The sequence below is a fragment of the Camelus bactrianus genome, chromosome 19, assembly GCF_048773025.1.
Source record: "Camelus bactrianus isolate YW-2024 breed Bactrian camel chromosome 19, ASM4877302v1, whole genome shotgun sequence".
In the NCBI taxonomy this organism is placed as follows: domain Eukaryota; kingdom Metazoa; phylum Chordata; class Mammalia; order Artiodactyla; family Camelidae; genus Camelus; species Camelus bactrianus.
In genome coordinates, this window is record NC_133557.1 from 32,578,308 (window position 1) to 32,591,282 (window position 12,975).

Genomic DNA, 12,975 nt, shown 5'->3' on the forward strand with positions numbered 1-12,975 from the left:
CAGAATTCCTGTGACGTGTCTAAACCCGCCCACACCCTCCTAATCAGCGCCCTTGTAAATGACCCCCCATGAATCGTCCTAATCGGAGCAGGCCGTCAGTCTCCCGTCCGGATCCTGACGGTGCACCCCAGTGAGCATGGCTGGCGGTGCCCAGACCATCGCGGTCCCCGCTAGACAACCAGCTCTGACACAGCAGCCCAGAGGAGGACGCGTCCCCGTGGCAACGGGGGGGGCGGGGCCCACTTCCGGCCCGGCGGGCGGGCGGGCGGAAGTCCCTCCCCCGCCGGCCCGCCCCGGCTTCCCGTCAAGCCTTGCGAGGCGCTACGTAGCCGGAAGCGGGTGGCGCCGAGGTGGGCGGTCGGCCCGCGTCCTCGGTGCAGTTCGGGGCGCCGCCGACCCCGGCCCGGACCCCCGCGCGCAGGAGCGAGCCCACCTGCCCGGTAAGCGCGCCGCCGAGGCCCCGAGGCCCCGGCTCCCCCCGGGGCTAGTCCACCGCCCCGCCCGGCGGCCGCCCCCGCCCGGACCCCCGCCCGCCGCGCAGCGCCCCTGGCCCCCAGCCTCCTCTCCTCTGAGGCTGTTACCGGCCCCCGCCCGCCCGCACCTCCTCTAGGGGGAGAGCCGGTCCTGACGCCTGTCCCCTCCTTCGGTCCCAGGACCTGGTGTGGACACAGGGTTCAGTCAGATCCGGTCTGAGTTCTCAGGGGGCTTCCATTGAAGGGTTGTGCCCGCCGGCGCCCTAGAGGCTAGTCTAAGCAGAATCGACAGCCTCCGCGGCCTTAAGTCCCTATTCCTCCTCACCCTCTGCCGCGGGTGGTCGTCTTGGCAGAGGGAGAGGAAACCAGGAAGGGATTTTAAAATTCTCCTTCAGCTTAGGTGCATTCAGGTAGGAGAACCAGGCTCCCTGTCTGCCCTGTTAAACGGCTTCGTTGCCCACCAGCCATATGAGAGTTGGCTGTGCTCACTCAGCGCAGGCCTCATCTCGCGGTGCTGTGTGTGATCCGGCAAAGCGGGGCTGTGATACTGGCCCAGGGGAGAACTAGCATTTCCCTTTGCTTTGGTGTGCCCTCCATGACCTGCCCTGCTGAAGTTCAGAAGTACCCGTGCTTTAGAATGAGAAAGGGTTGTTCGTAAACACAGGTGCTTTGAGTGCGTCAGGTGGTTTCTGAGAAAGACGGGTGTGATTTCTGCCTGTGGCCTGTGTGACAGCCCTGGGGACTGAGCAGTGTCCTGAAGTCATCGCTTTTAATCGCAGACGTTGAGGAAGTCCCAACTTAACAAGCAGTGTTCTGCAGTCTGACAAGTGGCTTCCTTCGTGAACTGAGAAAAACGTCCTCATTTGGTTCAATGTTTATTGAAATCACGCCTGCTTTCAGAAAGCTGTGTTTTACCATCTTGGTTTCAAGCATTAAAACAGAAGTTCTTGGGTTATTTTTCAAGATGAACTATGGCTTTGAAAGTTAAGTGTTTGTTCTTATGTCTTAAGTTTAGCATTTCCCAGAACTAAAGGATTCTCATATCCAAAACCAGTCACCTAGGGGAGTCCTTTGAGATCTGAACCAAGTCATTTATTTTTCACATATTTCCCATAGTAGTTCTGCAGACACTCACTCTGCCTTATTTTGCACTATTAGAAATTCAGGGCAGGCTCACCCCTGTTCGGGCTTTTGTTTGCTTGTGTTCAGTTGGCCAGAATAGGAGCCTTTGGGCAGACACAGTTCCCTGGGAAGAGCACAGGCCCCCAGTGTCCACCCGTCTCTGCCTTTGAGCCAGGGGTGAGTGGAGCTGTGTAGGTTGGTCCAGGCACCGAGTCCGGGGCAGGATTTTGCATTTAGATATTTGCCTTCGAGGTCAGGAGACCATCTTGGGCAGCAGAGAAGTACAGAGCAGAAGGGAACCTTGGGTGAACTCTTGGTTTTGTTTCCATCGATAACGGAAAACAGGTGTTTATTTTCAACTTAAGCTTAAAAGTGGGCCCTTGAGCATCAGGAGTTCTGGAGTTCCAGATTCAGGAAGTGTGGCTGTGTGGACAGGCAGGGTCCCCTTGGAAAGTAACTGAAGGTGACAGATGGAGTACAAGACAGACCTTCTGGGTCTTTGATGCTGCACCTCTGCACAGAGCTCACTGTACTGTCACAGGGAAGCTGGCCGGAGCCGCCGCCTCACAGGCGCAGTAGGTGGAGAGCAGCATCCGAGGGTGGGAATGTCCCACAGCGGTGCATGCGGGTGGCTCTGCCACTTAACAAGGCTCGTGTGTTCTTGGGAAGACGCGTGCTGCTGTGGGAGGTCAGACAGCTTGCAGGTTCCACTCATGAACGCAGGGCGAGCTGAGGGCCAGGGTCAGTGGTGTGTGCGGGAGAGGTGGGACGGACTGTGTCCAGCGCCATGCTCGGCCCCCTCCCCTCCCTCTGCTTGAGTCTTACTCTGTCGACTTTCCTGGTCATGGATTAAACGGGCCACCAGATGAGCTTGAATTTAGTCAAAGCTAGATGATCTATAAAGAAATGAACAGCTTTCCTCTTCAGCCCCAGGACCCGACAGGTTCCCTGTGAGGCGTGGTGGCAGGTCTCCTGGTCCATAGGCCACTGTCCTTGCCCTGCTATGGGCATGCTGTCTGTCACCTCCTTCCCTCAGATGGCCCCAGGGAGGACCTACCTTTGGACCCTCCATCTGCCAGCCTCTCCACATGCCGCTGCTTCCATCCCAGGCCGGGAGCCTCGCTGCACCAGGCCTGGGAGCTGGAGGGAAGATGTGGCCGCAGAGAACGCAGCTCCCTGTGTTCGGATGCCGCCAGCCCACGTCTGCCATATTGCCCTGAAAGTGGGAAGTCAGGTTTCGCGGACAATCTGAGCACGTCTTGTAAGGACCACTGCTTGCTGTGAATGTTCCTAGGAGACAGGCCTTCTGTAAATTGTGCAATCTTGATGTCCATGAGGCTCAGGCAGAGTGGATGCCAGTAATTACTCTCGCTTCTAATAACTGTGGCACTGTTGGCTTGGGAGCATCCACACTGCTCGACTTAGAGTGTGGAGAACGGACTCTTGCGGGCCGTAGCCCTGTTACCCTGTAGCTTCTAAGCAGCTTTTTTGCACTGACAGTTGATTTTCTCGTAAAGTGACCTACTTGTGAGTTTTAGGAGTTTGTTCTCTCCTTTGCAGCACCATGGCCAGCCCGAGAACCAGGAAGGTCCTTAAAGAAGTCCGGGTGCAAGATGAGAACAACGTAAGTGTCTGCTTTTCTCGGGCGGGCTTCACGAACCTCTCGGAAGTTGCTCGCAGCCTCAGAGCTCCCCTCCCTGTCACGCACGGTTGGTCTCTCAGCCAGCCTCCCTCTGCGCCTCTTGGGGCCACCCATCGGGCCCTGCCCTGAGCCACTGGGTGAGCTGCCTGTGGCCCTCTCTGCAGGTGTGTTTTGAGTGCGGTGCGTTCAACCCTCAGTGGGTGAGTGTGACCTACGGCATCTGGATCTGCCTGGAGTGCTCGGGGAAGCACCGCGGGCTCGGGGTGCACCTCAGGTCAGTGCCCGCCTGCTCCTGCTGCACCATGAGCCAGGGCGGGGAGACAGGCCTGGACGGGGTGTTGGGCCAGGGGACGGGCCTGGGTGGGGAGACGGGCCGGGGCAGGCCCCTCATGGGCCAGCACCATGGGACCCCAGTGCACAATTCAAGACTATTGGGGGCTCGAGGATGCCCCGTGCTGGTGATGAGGCTGACCCTCTGGTGTGCAGCTTCGTCCGTTCTGTCACTATGGACAAGTGGAAGGACGTGGAGCTGGAGAAGATGAAAGCCGGCGGAAACGCTAAATTCCGAGAGTTCCTGGAGTCTCAGGAGGACTATGACCCCCAGTGGTCCCTGCAGGAGAAGTACAGCAGCAAGGCCGCCGCCCTTTTCAGGGACAAGGTGAGGACAGGCCCGCAGGCCCGTTGGCTGCTGCCGCAGTTCTGGGATTAGAGGCTCCTGACACGCCACGGGGGCTGTGTGCAGCCCCAGGCAGACAGGACCTGAGGCCCCATCTCTTCGCAGCCAGGGGACGCCCATCATTTAGGGGGCAGAGAGTGGGGCCCCAGGCATTTGGGGTTGGAGCCACACTGACCAAGAACTCGCTCATGCTCTGTCTGTCATGAGGCCTGGTCTCAGCGTTTAGACTGGGTGAGCCCCTAGCCCGTGGCTGAGCCAAAGTGGCTGCGTGAGGGGCACGGGGGCGCTAGAGCAGGCGCGCCCACGGCTGCCCCGACGGTTCCCGTGTCCCCTTGGCAGGTGGCCACCCTGGCTGAAGGTAGGGAATGGTCTCTGGAGTCGTCGCCCGCCCAGAACTGGACCCCACCTCAGCCCAGGGCACTGCTGTCCACTGCCCATCGGTAACTTATCTGGCCTGCTGGCTGGAGGGTGCTGCTGTCAGCCCGGCCCTGACCCTGACTGTGGCTCAGGGTCCCCGTGCTATTGTGGCAACGATTCGATTGTCAGCTGTTCTAAAGGCAGAGGGAAAACCAACTTTTTAAGTTCCATATTTAAACTTCCAGTAAAAATTCAACCACTAAGGGTACGTTCAAGGTAGAGCATACCGTCCCCCGTTCCTCAGCGTAGAGTCTCCAGGTTTGTGCCCACGACACTTGGCAGCTCTGGAGGAATCTGCCTGGCTGGTGGTCTGGTCTGAGGCTTGCCCACCTCCCCAGGGCACAGGAACGCAGGGCGGGCTGACCCCATGCAGGTGTCTCGGGTCCTCTGGCACACAGGAGACTCGTGTTCTGGGGGGCTGGCATCAGGAGAGGCTCCCTGTTTACACCAGGGGTGCCCTGCAGTCCCCCTCCTGTGGCGAGAGTCCCCTGTCAGAATGTCTCCAGACCACTGCCAATGTGCTTCCTTTGGCCTCGGTCCCTCTGGCCTCCCTGTGGATGCAGGCAGGCGTGGAGCCGCTGGGGAGCCTGCCCGCCAGGCTGCCTCGACCTCCTCTTGCTCCTTGCCTCCTCTGCTCAGAGGTGGAGGCCGGCTCAGCCCAGGTGCTAGTGTTTCAGAGGAGCTGGGTGTCATCAGGTGGGCGTGGCAGCACCTTCATGACCACAGCTCCTGCCACGTGTGCCTGCCCTGTTGGTCTCACTGACTTCTGACTCCGTTTCAGAGCCCCTGGCCAGCTGCAGAGCTCCACCACTGCCTCTGACAAGGCTTCCGAAGACTGGCTGAGCGACGGCTCCTGTCGAGGGTCAGGCCTCGGGGGGCGCTGGGGGTCTGAGCGACGGCCTTGGCTCCTGTCAAGGGTCAGGCCTCAGGGCGCTGGGGGGCTGGGGGCCTGCATGGACCCAGCTGTGGAGGGTTTGGTCCGTCGGGGCAGCGCTGTCCTGGTGAGGGTGGGCGCTGCTGCTGCTTCACAGGTGCAGAGTCGGCAGGCCTCACGGGCCAGCCTATGTTCGAGTAGGGGCTTGAGTGGAGAGAAACCCCTTAGAGACGATCACTTCTAGGAACACTTAGGAGGAACAGGTGAAAGAGGGTCCCCAGAGCTGTCGGGTTGAGCCACTGTGACGCTCCCTGCGGTCGCTGGCCGTCAGCTCTGGGTCTTGCTGAGATTCTCAGGCCAAGTGCAGCAGGGGGGCCTCGTCCCTGAGCGCAGGAAAGCCTGACCCCCACGCGGAGGGCCGTGGGCGCACCTGCACGCCCTCCAGGGGCTCCGTCTGGGGTCCGGGCGCCCCCACCCCACGGCTCTCGGGAACATCACGGCTGCTGCTTGTGCCCCCTCCAGGGCCCAGGAGACCCGCTATGTGGGCTTTGGGAACACCGCGCCACCTCAGAAGAGAGAGGACGACTTCCTCAACAGCGCCATGTCGTCCCTGTACTCGGTGAGGACGCCCGTGCTGCTCCCCCGTGCCGCCCGTGTGCGCCCCGAGGGGCCTCCCGCGGCTGGCGCAGGCCCTCCCCCTTTCCTCCGCTGACACTTCCCGGAGCGCGGCGTACTCAGCTCCGTTACTCCAGCTGCAAGACGCGCAGTTTGGGTTTAATGAGGTGCGTTTTCTCCAGAGAACTAACGCCCCGTGTGGAGAGCCTCCCTGAGCCACATTGGTTCTGGGTGTCACTCCGTGGCTCTGTCGGTGGCAGAGGTGACAAGCTCGTAAGCTGCGCAGGCTGGGCCACCGCCTGGAGGTGGCTCCTGGTCACACGTGTGCCTTCCCCCCACCCTCGGCCACTCTAGGTCAAACCATCGTTTTCCAGAGAAACTTACTTTTTAAAAACACGTTCTATTTGTCACAACCTGGTCTACGACGCCGGTAATTGCGGCCGTCCCAAGCGTCTCTGGACGCTGAGCGCACAGAAAGACGGACGTGCTCTGTGTGCTGAGAGGATGGGGTTGAGGGCTGGGGGGCCTGTAGGGAACTGGAGGCTGGGCTGGTCCCAGGCTGTGTGAGCACAGAGCCTCTGGACGGAGCCCAAGGAGGGGGTCCAGACTTGGGCCGTGGGAGGTCGCCGTCACCACTGCATGCGCTCCTTGAACCACGTGTGTCTGTCCCCCAAATGAACGGGCATCTCACTCAGAACATATTTAAGCCCCATTTGCCCCTGAGGCGCCTGTAGCGGGATCTGGGGGCCCCCAGCGTCGCTCTCCCGGGTGCTCTTTGTGGCTTGTTGGCCCGAAGCCTGCTGTGAGGAGATTGTCTTCCGGAAACACCCTCCCAGGACCGCAGTGTGTTTGTGTCTCCCCTCAGAGGGGCCGGCGGGCCAGGCAGTGGGAGGAGCCGGCTCACCCCAGTGGTGGGGGCTCCACCCTGGGGCCCCGCCCTCCAGCCCTCCTGGTCCAACCACGTGTGGGGTGGGGACGGTCCCACGGCATCCAGCTGTGTACGAGGCGGGTGGCGTGGGTCAGAGGAGCACCTTCCGTGTTGCTTCCTCTCAGGGCTGGAGCAGTTTCACCACCGGAGCCAGCAGGTTCGCCTCGGCAGCTAAGGAGGGAGTAAGTAGCCTGTCCCACAACGCAGCCACGTGGGCTGGAGGGCTGGGGAGGACGGAGGGTCCTGAAGGGGCTCGGGCCGCACATCTGTCTGCCCCAGGAAGCCTGGTGAGTGGCCCCCGCCCTGCCCTCGGCCGGTGCCCTGAGACTGGGCAGGTCCTCAAGGCCCCGCGGAGCTTCTTTGCTGTAATAGTGGGTCTTGTGCTGGCTGCAGAGGAGTCGCTGGCAGGGCCTGGCTGGTTCCAGGAGAAAGAGGTGACAGGGTGGCTTCCACTTGCCCTGGTGAAGCGGTGTTGGCCCTGCAGCCCCCCGAGTGTCAGCTCCCGGGTCTCCAGTGCAGTGTAGGCCGTCCGAGTTTCCACTCCCAGCCTTGCCTGCTCCTTGGCCTAAGGCGAGGGATGACTGGGGATTTTGTCAGGACAGATGAGTGGACACTGGGCAGTGACCTGGGCGAGAGCCGGGCGGGAAGGATCAGGCCAGAAACCTGTACGAGGATGTCATCCTGGAGGGGAGACTGCAGCCAGCATGGCGTGGTGGTGACAGGAGGGGTGTGAGGAGGGGAGCACGGAGCAGGGATTGGAGGCTGCCTGGCAGGCTGACCCAGGGCACACGGGCCCAAGGGAGCCCAGGACAGGAGTTTCTGAAGGCCAGAGCGTAGCTGCCCAGCCAGCCAGTGGGAACCCTGGGGTTGGAGTAGAGTCTGGGACACATCTCGGGTGTGCCCCAGTGGGCCAGTGTGCCCAGCGTCGGGCAGTGCCACCCATGCTCCTGAGTCACCTCTGCCTGTTTTCTCTGAGGCCTTGTCTCCCAAGGGCGCTGCGGCGGGGGGTCCAGGACTGCTTGTTTTGAGAGTGGCCTGGGTGCCGGGCCGAGGTGAGAGGCCTGAGCAGACTGGGCTTGTGGGAGGCCTGTGGGCCCCTGCGTCCTGGACTGGGGAGGTCAGCGTTAGCTCTGCTCCCTCACACCGGGTGCTGCACAGGCCCCCCTGCCCTGATGGCCTCCCGGGGGGAGCTGAAATCGTGTGCATCTCTGAGGGCCCCTTAGAGCTGCTGTAGGGTGAGCACAGGGCCTCGTGGCCGTTGGGAGACAGGCCTGGGACTGATCACCTGTCTGTACCCCAGGGAGCGGCAGCCCCAGTGGCCAGCGTCAGGACAGTAGACCAGACACCAGGCGTCTCTCTGTTTTCTTTCAGGCTACGAAATTCGGATCCCACGCAAGTCAGAAGGTAACGAGGGAGGCCTCCACGTTGGTGTGTGAGGCTCCTGGCCAGCCTGCCCTCTGTGTGCTCTGGGCCGGGACACTCCTGCAGGCAGCTCGGGCACGCCCACACATGTGGACTTGTCTCCCAAGCTCCCATGTCACAGGGGTCACTTCAGGTGCCTGCGGGTTTAGCAGGTGGAGTAAGGCTGTACCTGCTTAGGGTCTGTGGGGCCAAAGTCGTCACCTGTATCTGGCAGCTGTGGGCCGCTGTACCGTTTGCCTCATAGGGAGGGAGCAGGCAGTGGCCCCGGGATGGGGAGAGAAGGCTCAGTGTGGCTGAGGCTCTGCTGTGTCTGGGCAGCCCCAGGCGGGGTGACTGGGGCCTCCTGTAGGACACGGGCTGAGTCCCGCGGAGACAGGTCCTCGTCCCCAGTTAGCGCTCTCTCTTCTTGTGGATGGTGTCTTGGGTCCTGGTGTTCATCTTTCCGAATTTTGGTGTGCAGCCCACATGGTCCCCATGTGGTGCCAGGCTCAGGCCGGCCCGTCCTCCGGCACTGGGGGTCAGGACTCAGGAGGGGCGGCCACAGAGGCTGTCACAGGAGCCCACGGCCACACGGGCCCCTCGCGCCCTGAGGAGGGGTCCCAGCCCCCACCTGGGAACCTTCTCTGAGCCCCTACCTTGGGCTCCTGAACCACCCACTTGCGTGGCCCTGGACTTGCAGAGCCAGGACTGGGGGCGCCATGGGGCCCTGCCAGGGCGCGTCCTCTTGTTGCCAACGCTGCTGCCACTGCCTTGCTCTCTCTCTCTCTCCGTCGTCTCCCTGCGCTGCCTGGGTAAAGTTCTGGGGTTCCAAGCAGCAGCCCGAGCTGGTAAGGCCGTCCGAACTGCTGCATGCCCCCATCCGCGCGGCACGAGCTCTGCTCCCCACCGTCCGCACTGTGGCGTGTGTTGGTGCTTCCGTGTGCTCGCGCTCTGATCTGCTGCCGATTTCCGCCTGACCTGTCCGCGGCGCTCGGGCACCCGTGTCGTGGGCAGGAGACGCGGGACCGGCCCAGGACTGGGGGCTGCTGCCGCTGCCGGGGCTGAAGGGCCCGGGTGCTTGGAGCTTCTTGGCTAGATTTTCACTTTGTGGTTTAATTACTTCCAGCCAAATTATCCAAAGGAGTCCTGTCCCGGTGGCCAGGGCCACGCACTGTGTTGCCTCCCCTGGTCCTGCCCACCCCCACCTGAGCTGCCGGCCGGGCTCGTTCCCCCCACCCCCTTTTCTCCAAGCTCCAGCAGGGCCCTGGAGGGCAGGTGGGCTCGGGACCTGCCCGTCTGTGTCCCGGTGGGGGGTCGTTGTCGGCACACAGGCTGTTCTCACGGGATGGGTCACGTGAGCTCCAACGGGGAGACCCTGGAGGTGGCTGCTGGATGGTGTAGGCTCCCAGGGGCTTGCCGCCGTCCTGGCCCCTTCCCAGAGCAGGTGGGCCAGGGGCGGCAGCCTCTGGCCTGCACGCATCTGCCCACGTGCCACCCGCCGTGAGAGCCTGGCGTGTTGTGTGCTGCCGGGCTGCTCGCTGGCCGCTGCTTCCTGTCTGTGCGCAGAGCTCGCAGTGACCGTGCTGCTGTGTCCTGGGATGGACCTGCCGCCGAGCTCACTTGATCTCCTCATCAAGTCTTTTCTTCTGACAGGCGTCGGAGTTGGGGCATAGTCTGAACGACAGCGTCCTCAAACCCGCCCAGGAGAAGGTAACGCCACGACCCATGGTGCTCCGCCACGTGCTCCTTGCAGCTCCCGTGGGCTCTTTTTGGGGGCGGCTGGCGTGGGGGCTTTGCTCAGGGGTACGGACTCCTGAGGGTGCCCCGTGTTCCCCTGGGTGGCTGGTGCCCTGTACCTGTGGGTTCATCCCCGTCTCAGCAGGGCCTGGCCTTGCCCTCTGCTGCTGGGTCGGGGAGAGCCCTGTCCCGTGTGGCTGGGTGTGCCCCCTGGCTTCTCGTCCTGGCCACAGTGCTCAGAGGAGACCCGGATGGGCTGAGAGAGGCTTTGAGGGGCTGGGACTTAGGGGACAGGGCCAGCCTGTCCTCAGAAGGTTGTGGGTGGCGTTGAGACCACCCGGGGAAAGTCTGAGTTAGACCAGCCTGGGCTGTGGCCTGGCAGCCCCACTTCCTCTCACTTCTGGGGAGGGGCAGCGTGGTGTGGAGGCAAGTTCCGTGAGCAGGCGCCAGCGGGCGTGTCCTCTGTCAGGGGCGGGCAGCGGGCCTCTGCCCCTCGGCTGACGGCGCTGTTTCAATCCACCAGGTGAAGGAGGGAAAGATTTTTGATGATGTGTCCAGTGGGTTCTCTCAGTTGGCATCCAAGGTAGGGTGGCCCCGCCTGACACTTGGGCATAGCTGGAAGCCAGTCTCCATATTCCAGGGCACCGGGAACCGCGAGCAGGAAGGGCCTGGGCGCTTCTTGCCCCGGATGGTGTCTGCGGCCTGCGTGGCCTCTGGGACACGAGGAGGGTCAGATAGATGCTCCGGTGCCGGCGGCTCGAGGAATCTGGAAACAGCTGGACGGGCACCTGTTACAGCCACTAACCTGTTGCTTCCTTTCTTTCTGTCCTTGTCTTGCTGCTGCCGACCTCTCCCTGGTGAGTGTGCCGGGGCGGCCTGCCCGCCTTCTCTGCCTTAAAGCCACAGTGGGCAGCGCGTCTGTCTGCTTCCCAGCACGAGGCTCTGTGTGGGGCGGCCGTCCACCCAGGGAGCCTCGCACCCACCTGCTGGGGCCACAGCCTCTCACTGTGCTCACGGCGGGCGTCCCGCCTGCCCCGGGAGATTCCATCCCGGGTGAATGGGTGCAAATTCCAGGTCTTTAGACACCGTGCTCTCGGCGCCGGAGCCCTGGCTGAGCTGCCCCATGTCTCCTTACAGGTCCAGGGGGTTGGCACTAGGGGATGGCGGGACGTCACCACCTTTTTTTCTGGGAAAGTGGAGGACACCTCGGACAGGTATGCCGGGCCCCTCATCCTGATGTAAGCCCCCCTTTTCTGGTATTCTTTCTTGGGGTCTCTGGGAGGCAGATGTGTCACCCCCAGGGGTTCAGGGGTCACAGGGCAGAGGGCCCCCAAGCCCTTGACCTCTTACTCTGAAGCTCTTCCTTGGACCTGGCAGGAGCTGCCGCTGCCCAGGGCTGGAGAGGGAGGGAGGGTCTCAGGCGGGGAACTGGGTGTGGAGACGAGGGGTGGCTGGGCTCTGATCCCACCTCCTGGGGTCTGGAGCGCTCACTGGCCCACTCGAGGCTGGGCCCAGGCCTTCCTGCTGGAATCCTAGTCTGCCTGGCTTTCTGGTTCTCTGACCCCAGGGGGAGCCTGGGATCTGATGGGAGAGATGGCCGGGGGCTGGGCCAGAGCAGTGGCCACAACCGCCTTGGCGGTGCCGACGGCCTGCCCTGGGGCCGAGGAGCGTCCCGCTTGCCGGCAGGCAGGGTGCCGCAGCGCTTGCTTGGCCGCCCGCTGTGGGACCATGTGACTGCAGTTCTGGTGAGGGGCTTTCCATCCTGAGCTGACCCTTCACGATGCCGATGCCAGGTCTCTGGGTTTTCTTTTGCCCTTAATCATCGCAGAAAACCAAGATCTGCGTGTTTCCCGGATTTCAGCTCTGTGGATGGGTCTCCTCTGCTTTGGAGCGAGAACAACAGCTCCACGACCCTGCCTGGCGCTGGCCGAGCATCCTGGGTGGGGTCTCAGACTCGGCCTTGAGCCGTCTCTGGGGAGAAGCGGGGAGAAAGCCAGGCGGCTCAGGGCCCCCGCAGCAGCTTTTCTGGTTTTGTGAGAGCCACTCAGAGGCCTCTTCTTTGTCACAGACTCCCAGAGGGCCAGAGCTACCAGAACAGCGGTGGGGATAACTCCCAGAACACCATTGATCAGAGCTTCTGGGAGGCCTTTGGGACCGCTGACCCCGCCAAGGCACACCGGTCCCCGAGCAGCGACAGCTGGACATGCGCGGATGCCTCAGCCGACAAGAGGAGCTCAGACAGTTGGGACGTGTGGGGCTCGGGCTCCGCTTCCAACAACAAGAACAGCGACAGTGGCGATGGCTGGGAGGCCTGGTGGGGCGGCGGGGAGGGCGCAGCCAAGGCCACCAGGGAGGGCGCAGCCAAGGCCACCAGGGAGGGCGCAGCCAAGGCCACCAGGAAGGCCGCGCCACCCACGGCAGACGAGGTCTGGGACAACCAGGACTGGTAGGCCCCAGCCCTGCAGCCAGTGCTGTGGAAGGCAGCCTCGGGCGGGCCCCTGGGCCGTGCCTGCCGGTCCTGTGTCCCTGTCCCCGCTCTCCTGGATTCTCGGCAGCCCTGGGCACTTGGGCCAGGCGCTGTCGAGGGCAGGGGTCCGTGCTGCTGCGGGAAGCCGGCCGCACCCTGCCGTCCCCCCACGCACTCAGTAATAAAAATCCTTCCTGGTGGCACATGTGGCCACGTGTCGGTGGCTGAGGCTTGTCTCCCCCGACGCATCCTGACTTTCTGTTGGTGCCGGCTTTTTCCCTCCTGAGGAAGCTCCGGAGCTGCCATCGCCCCTCCTGCACTCCACTCCCAAGCCCTGTCTTGGTAGGGCCTGTGCCTCGCGGGCCGGGGTCTGCACTGTCGCCCACCTGCCGTCAGCCCTCCACGAGTGTCTGCTTGCCGGGCCTCAGCGCTGGGACTCGGTGCCCGCAGGGAGGCCCGTGGGCATCCAGGGTGCTCTGGGATGGGGGCGCATCGGTACTTCGAAGCACCGGCCAGTCTGGTGGTGCTCCTGGTCCTCAGCCTTCCTCGCAGCCCCAGCCCTGCTGGTGTTGGCTGCGCCTGAGATGCTGGCCCCCTGCCCCCCACCGTCTCCTCGCACCACA

General features: G+C 63.0%; 1 protein-coding gene across 14 annotated transcripts; it reads left to right on the forward strand.

Annotated features, from left to right (window-relative positions):
* The first annotated feature begins 285 nt into the window (after positions 1 to 285).
* ARFGAP1 (ARF GTPase activating protein 1) lies at positions 286 to 12,561 on the forward strand. 14 transcript variants are annotated; one of them, XM_074347621.1, is made up of 15 exons: positions 313 to 440; positions 2,632 to 2,856; positions 3,156 to 3,219; positions 3,402 to 3,511; positions 3,724 to 3,895; positions 4,253 to 4,353; positions 5,112 to 5,192; positions 5,727 to 5,823; positions 6,873 to 6,929; positions 8,119 to 8,151; positions 8,967 to 8,996; positions 9,802 to 9,858; positions 10,409 to 10,468; positions 11,023 to 11,099; positions 11,954 to 12,561. In XM_074347621.1, exons 3-15 carry the CDS (start codon positions 3,160 to 3,162, stop codon positions 12,333 to 12,335), a joined length of 1,317 nt encoding a protein of 438 aa, XP_074203722.1. In that variant the 5' UTR covers positions 313 to 440; positions 2,632 to 2,856; positions 3,156 to 3,159; the 3' UTR covers positions 12,336 to 12,561. The 14 variants fall into 14 exon arrangements, with proteins under 14 accessions (XP_074203721.1, XP_074203724.1, XP_074203728.1 ...); XM_074347622.1 differs by having other exon boundaries at positions 331 to 440; positions 2,705 to 2,856; XM_074347620.1 differs by lacking the exon at positions 2,632 to 2,856 and having other exon boundaries at positions 286 to 440.
* The last annotated feature ends 414 nt before the right edge of the window (positions 12,562 to 12,975 follow it).

Bases quoted from the DNA above. Each gene is read 5' to 3' on its own strand.
- ARFGAP1 (XM_074347620.1), top strand. From the start codon at position 3,160: ATGGCCAGCCCGAGAACCAGGAAGGTCCTTAAAGAAGTCCGGGTGCAA. The intron at 3,512-3,723 runs GTCAGTGCCCGC...TCTGGTGTGCAG, and splicing joins GGGCTCGGGGTGCACCTCAG to CTTCGTCCGTTCTGTCACTA. The intron at 8,152-8,966 runs GTAACGAGGGAG...GCCTGGGTAAAG, and splicing joins GATCCCACGCAAGTCAGAAG to TTCTGGGGTTCCAAGCAGCA.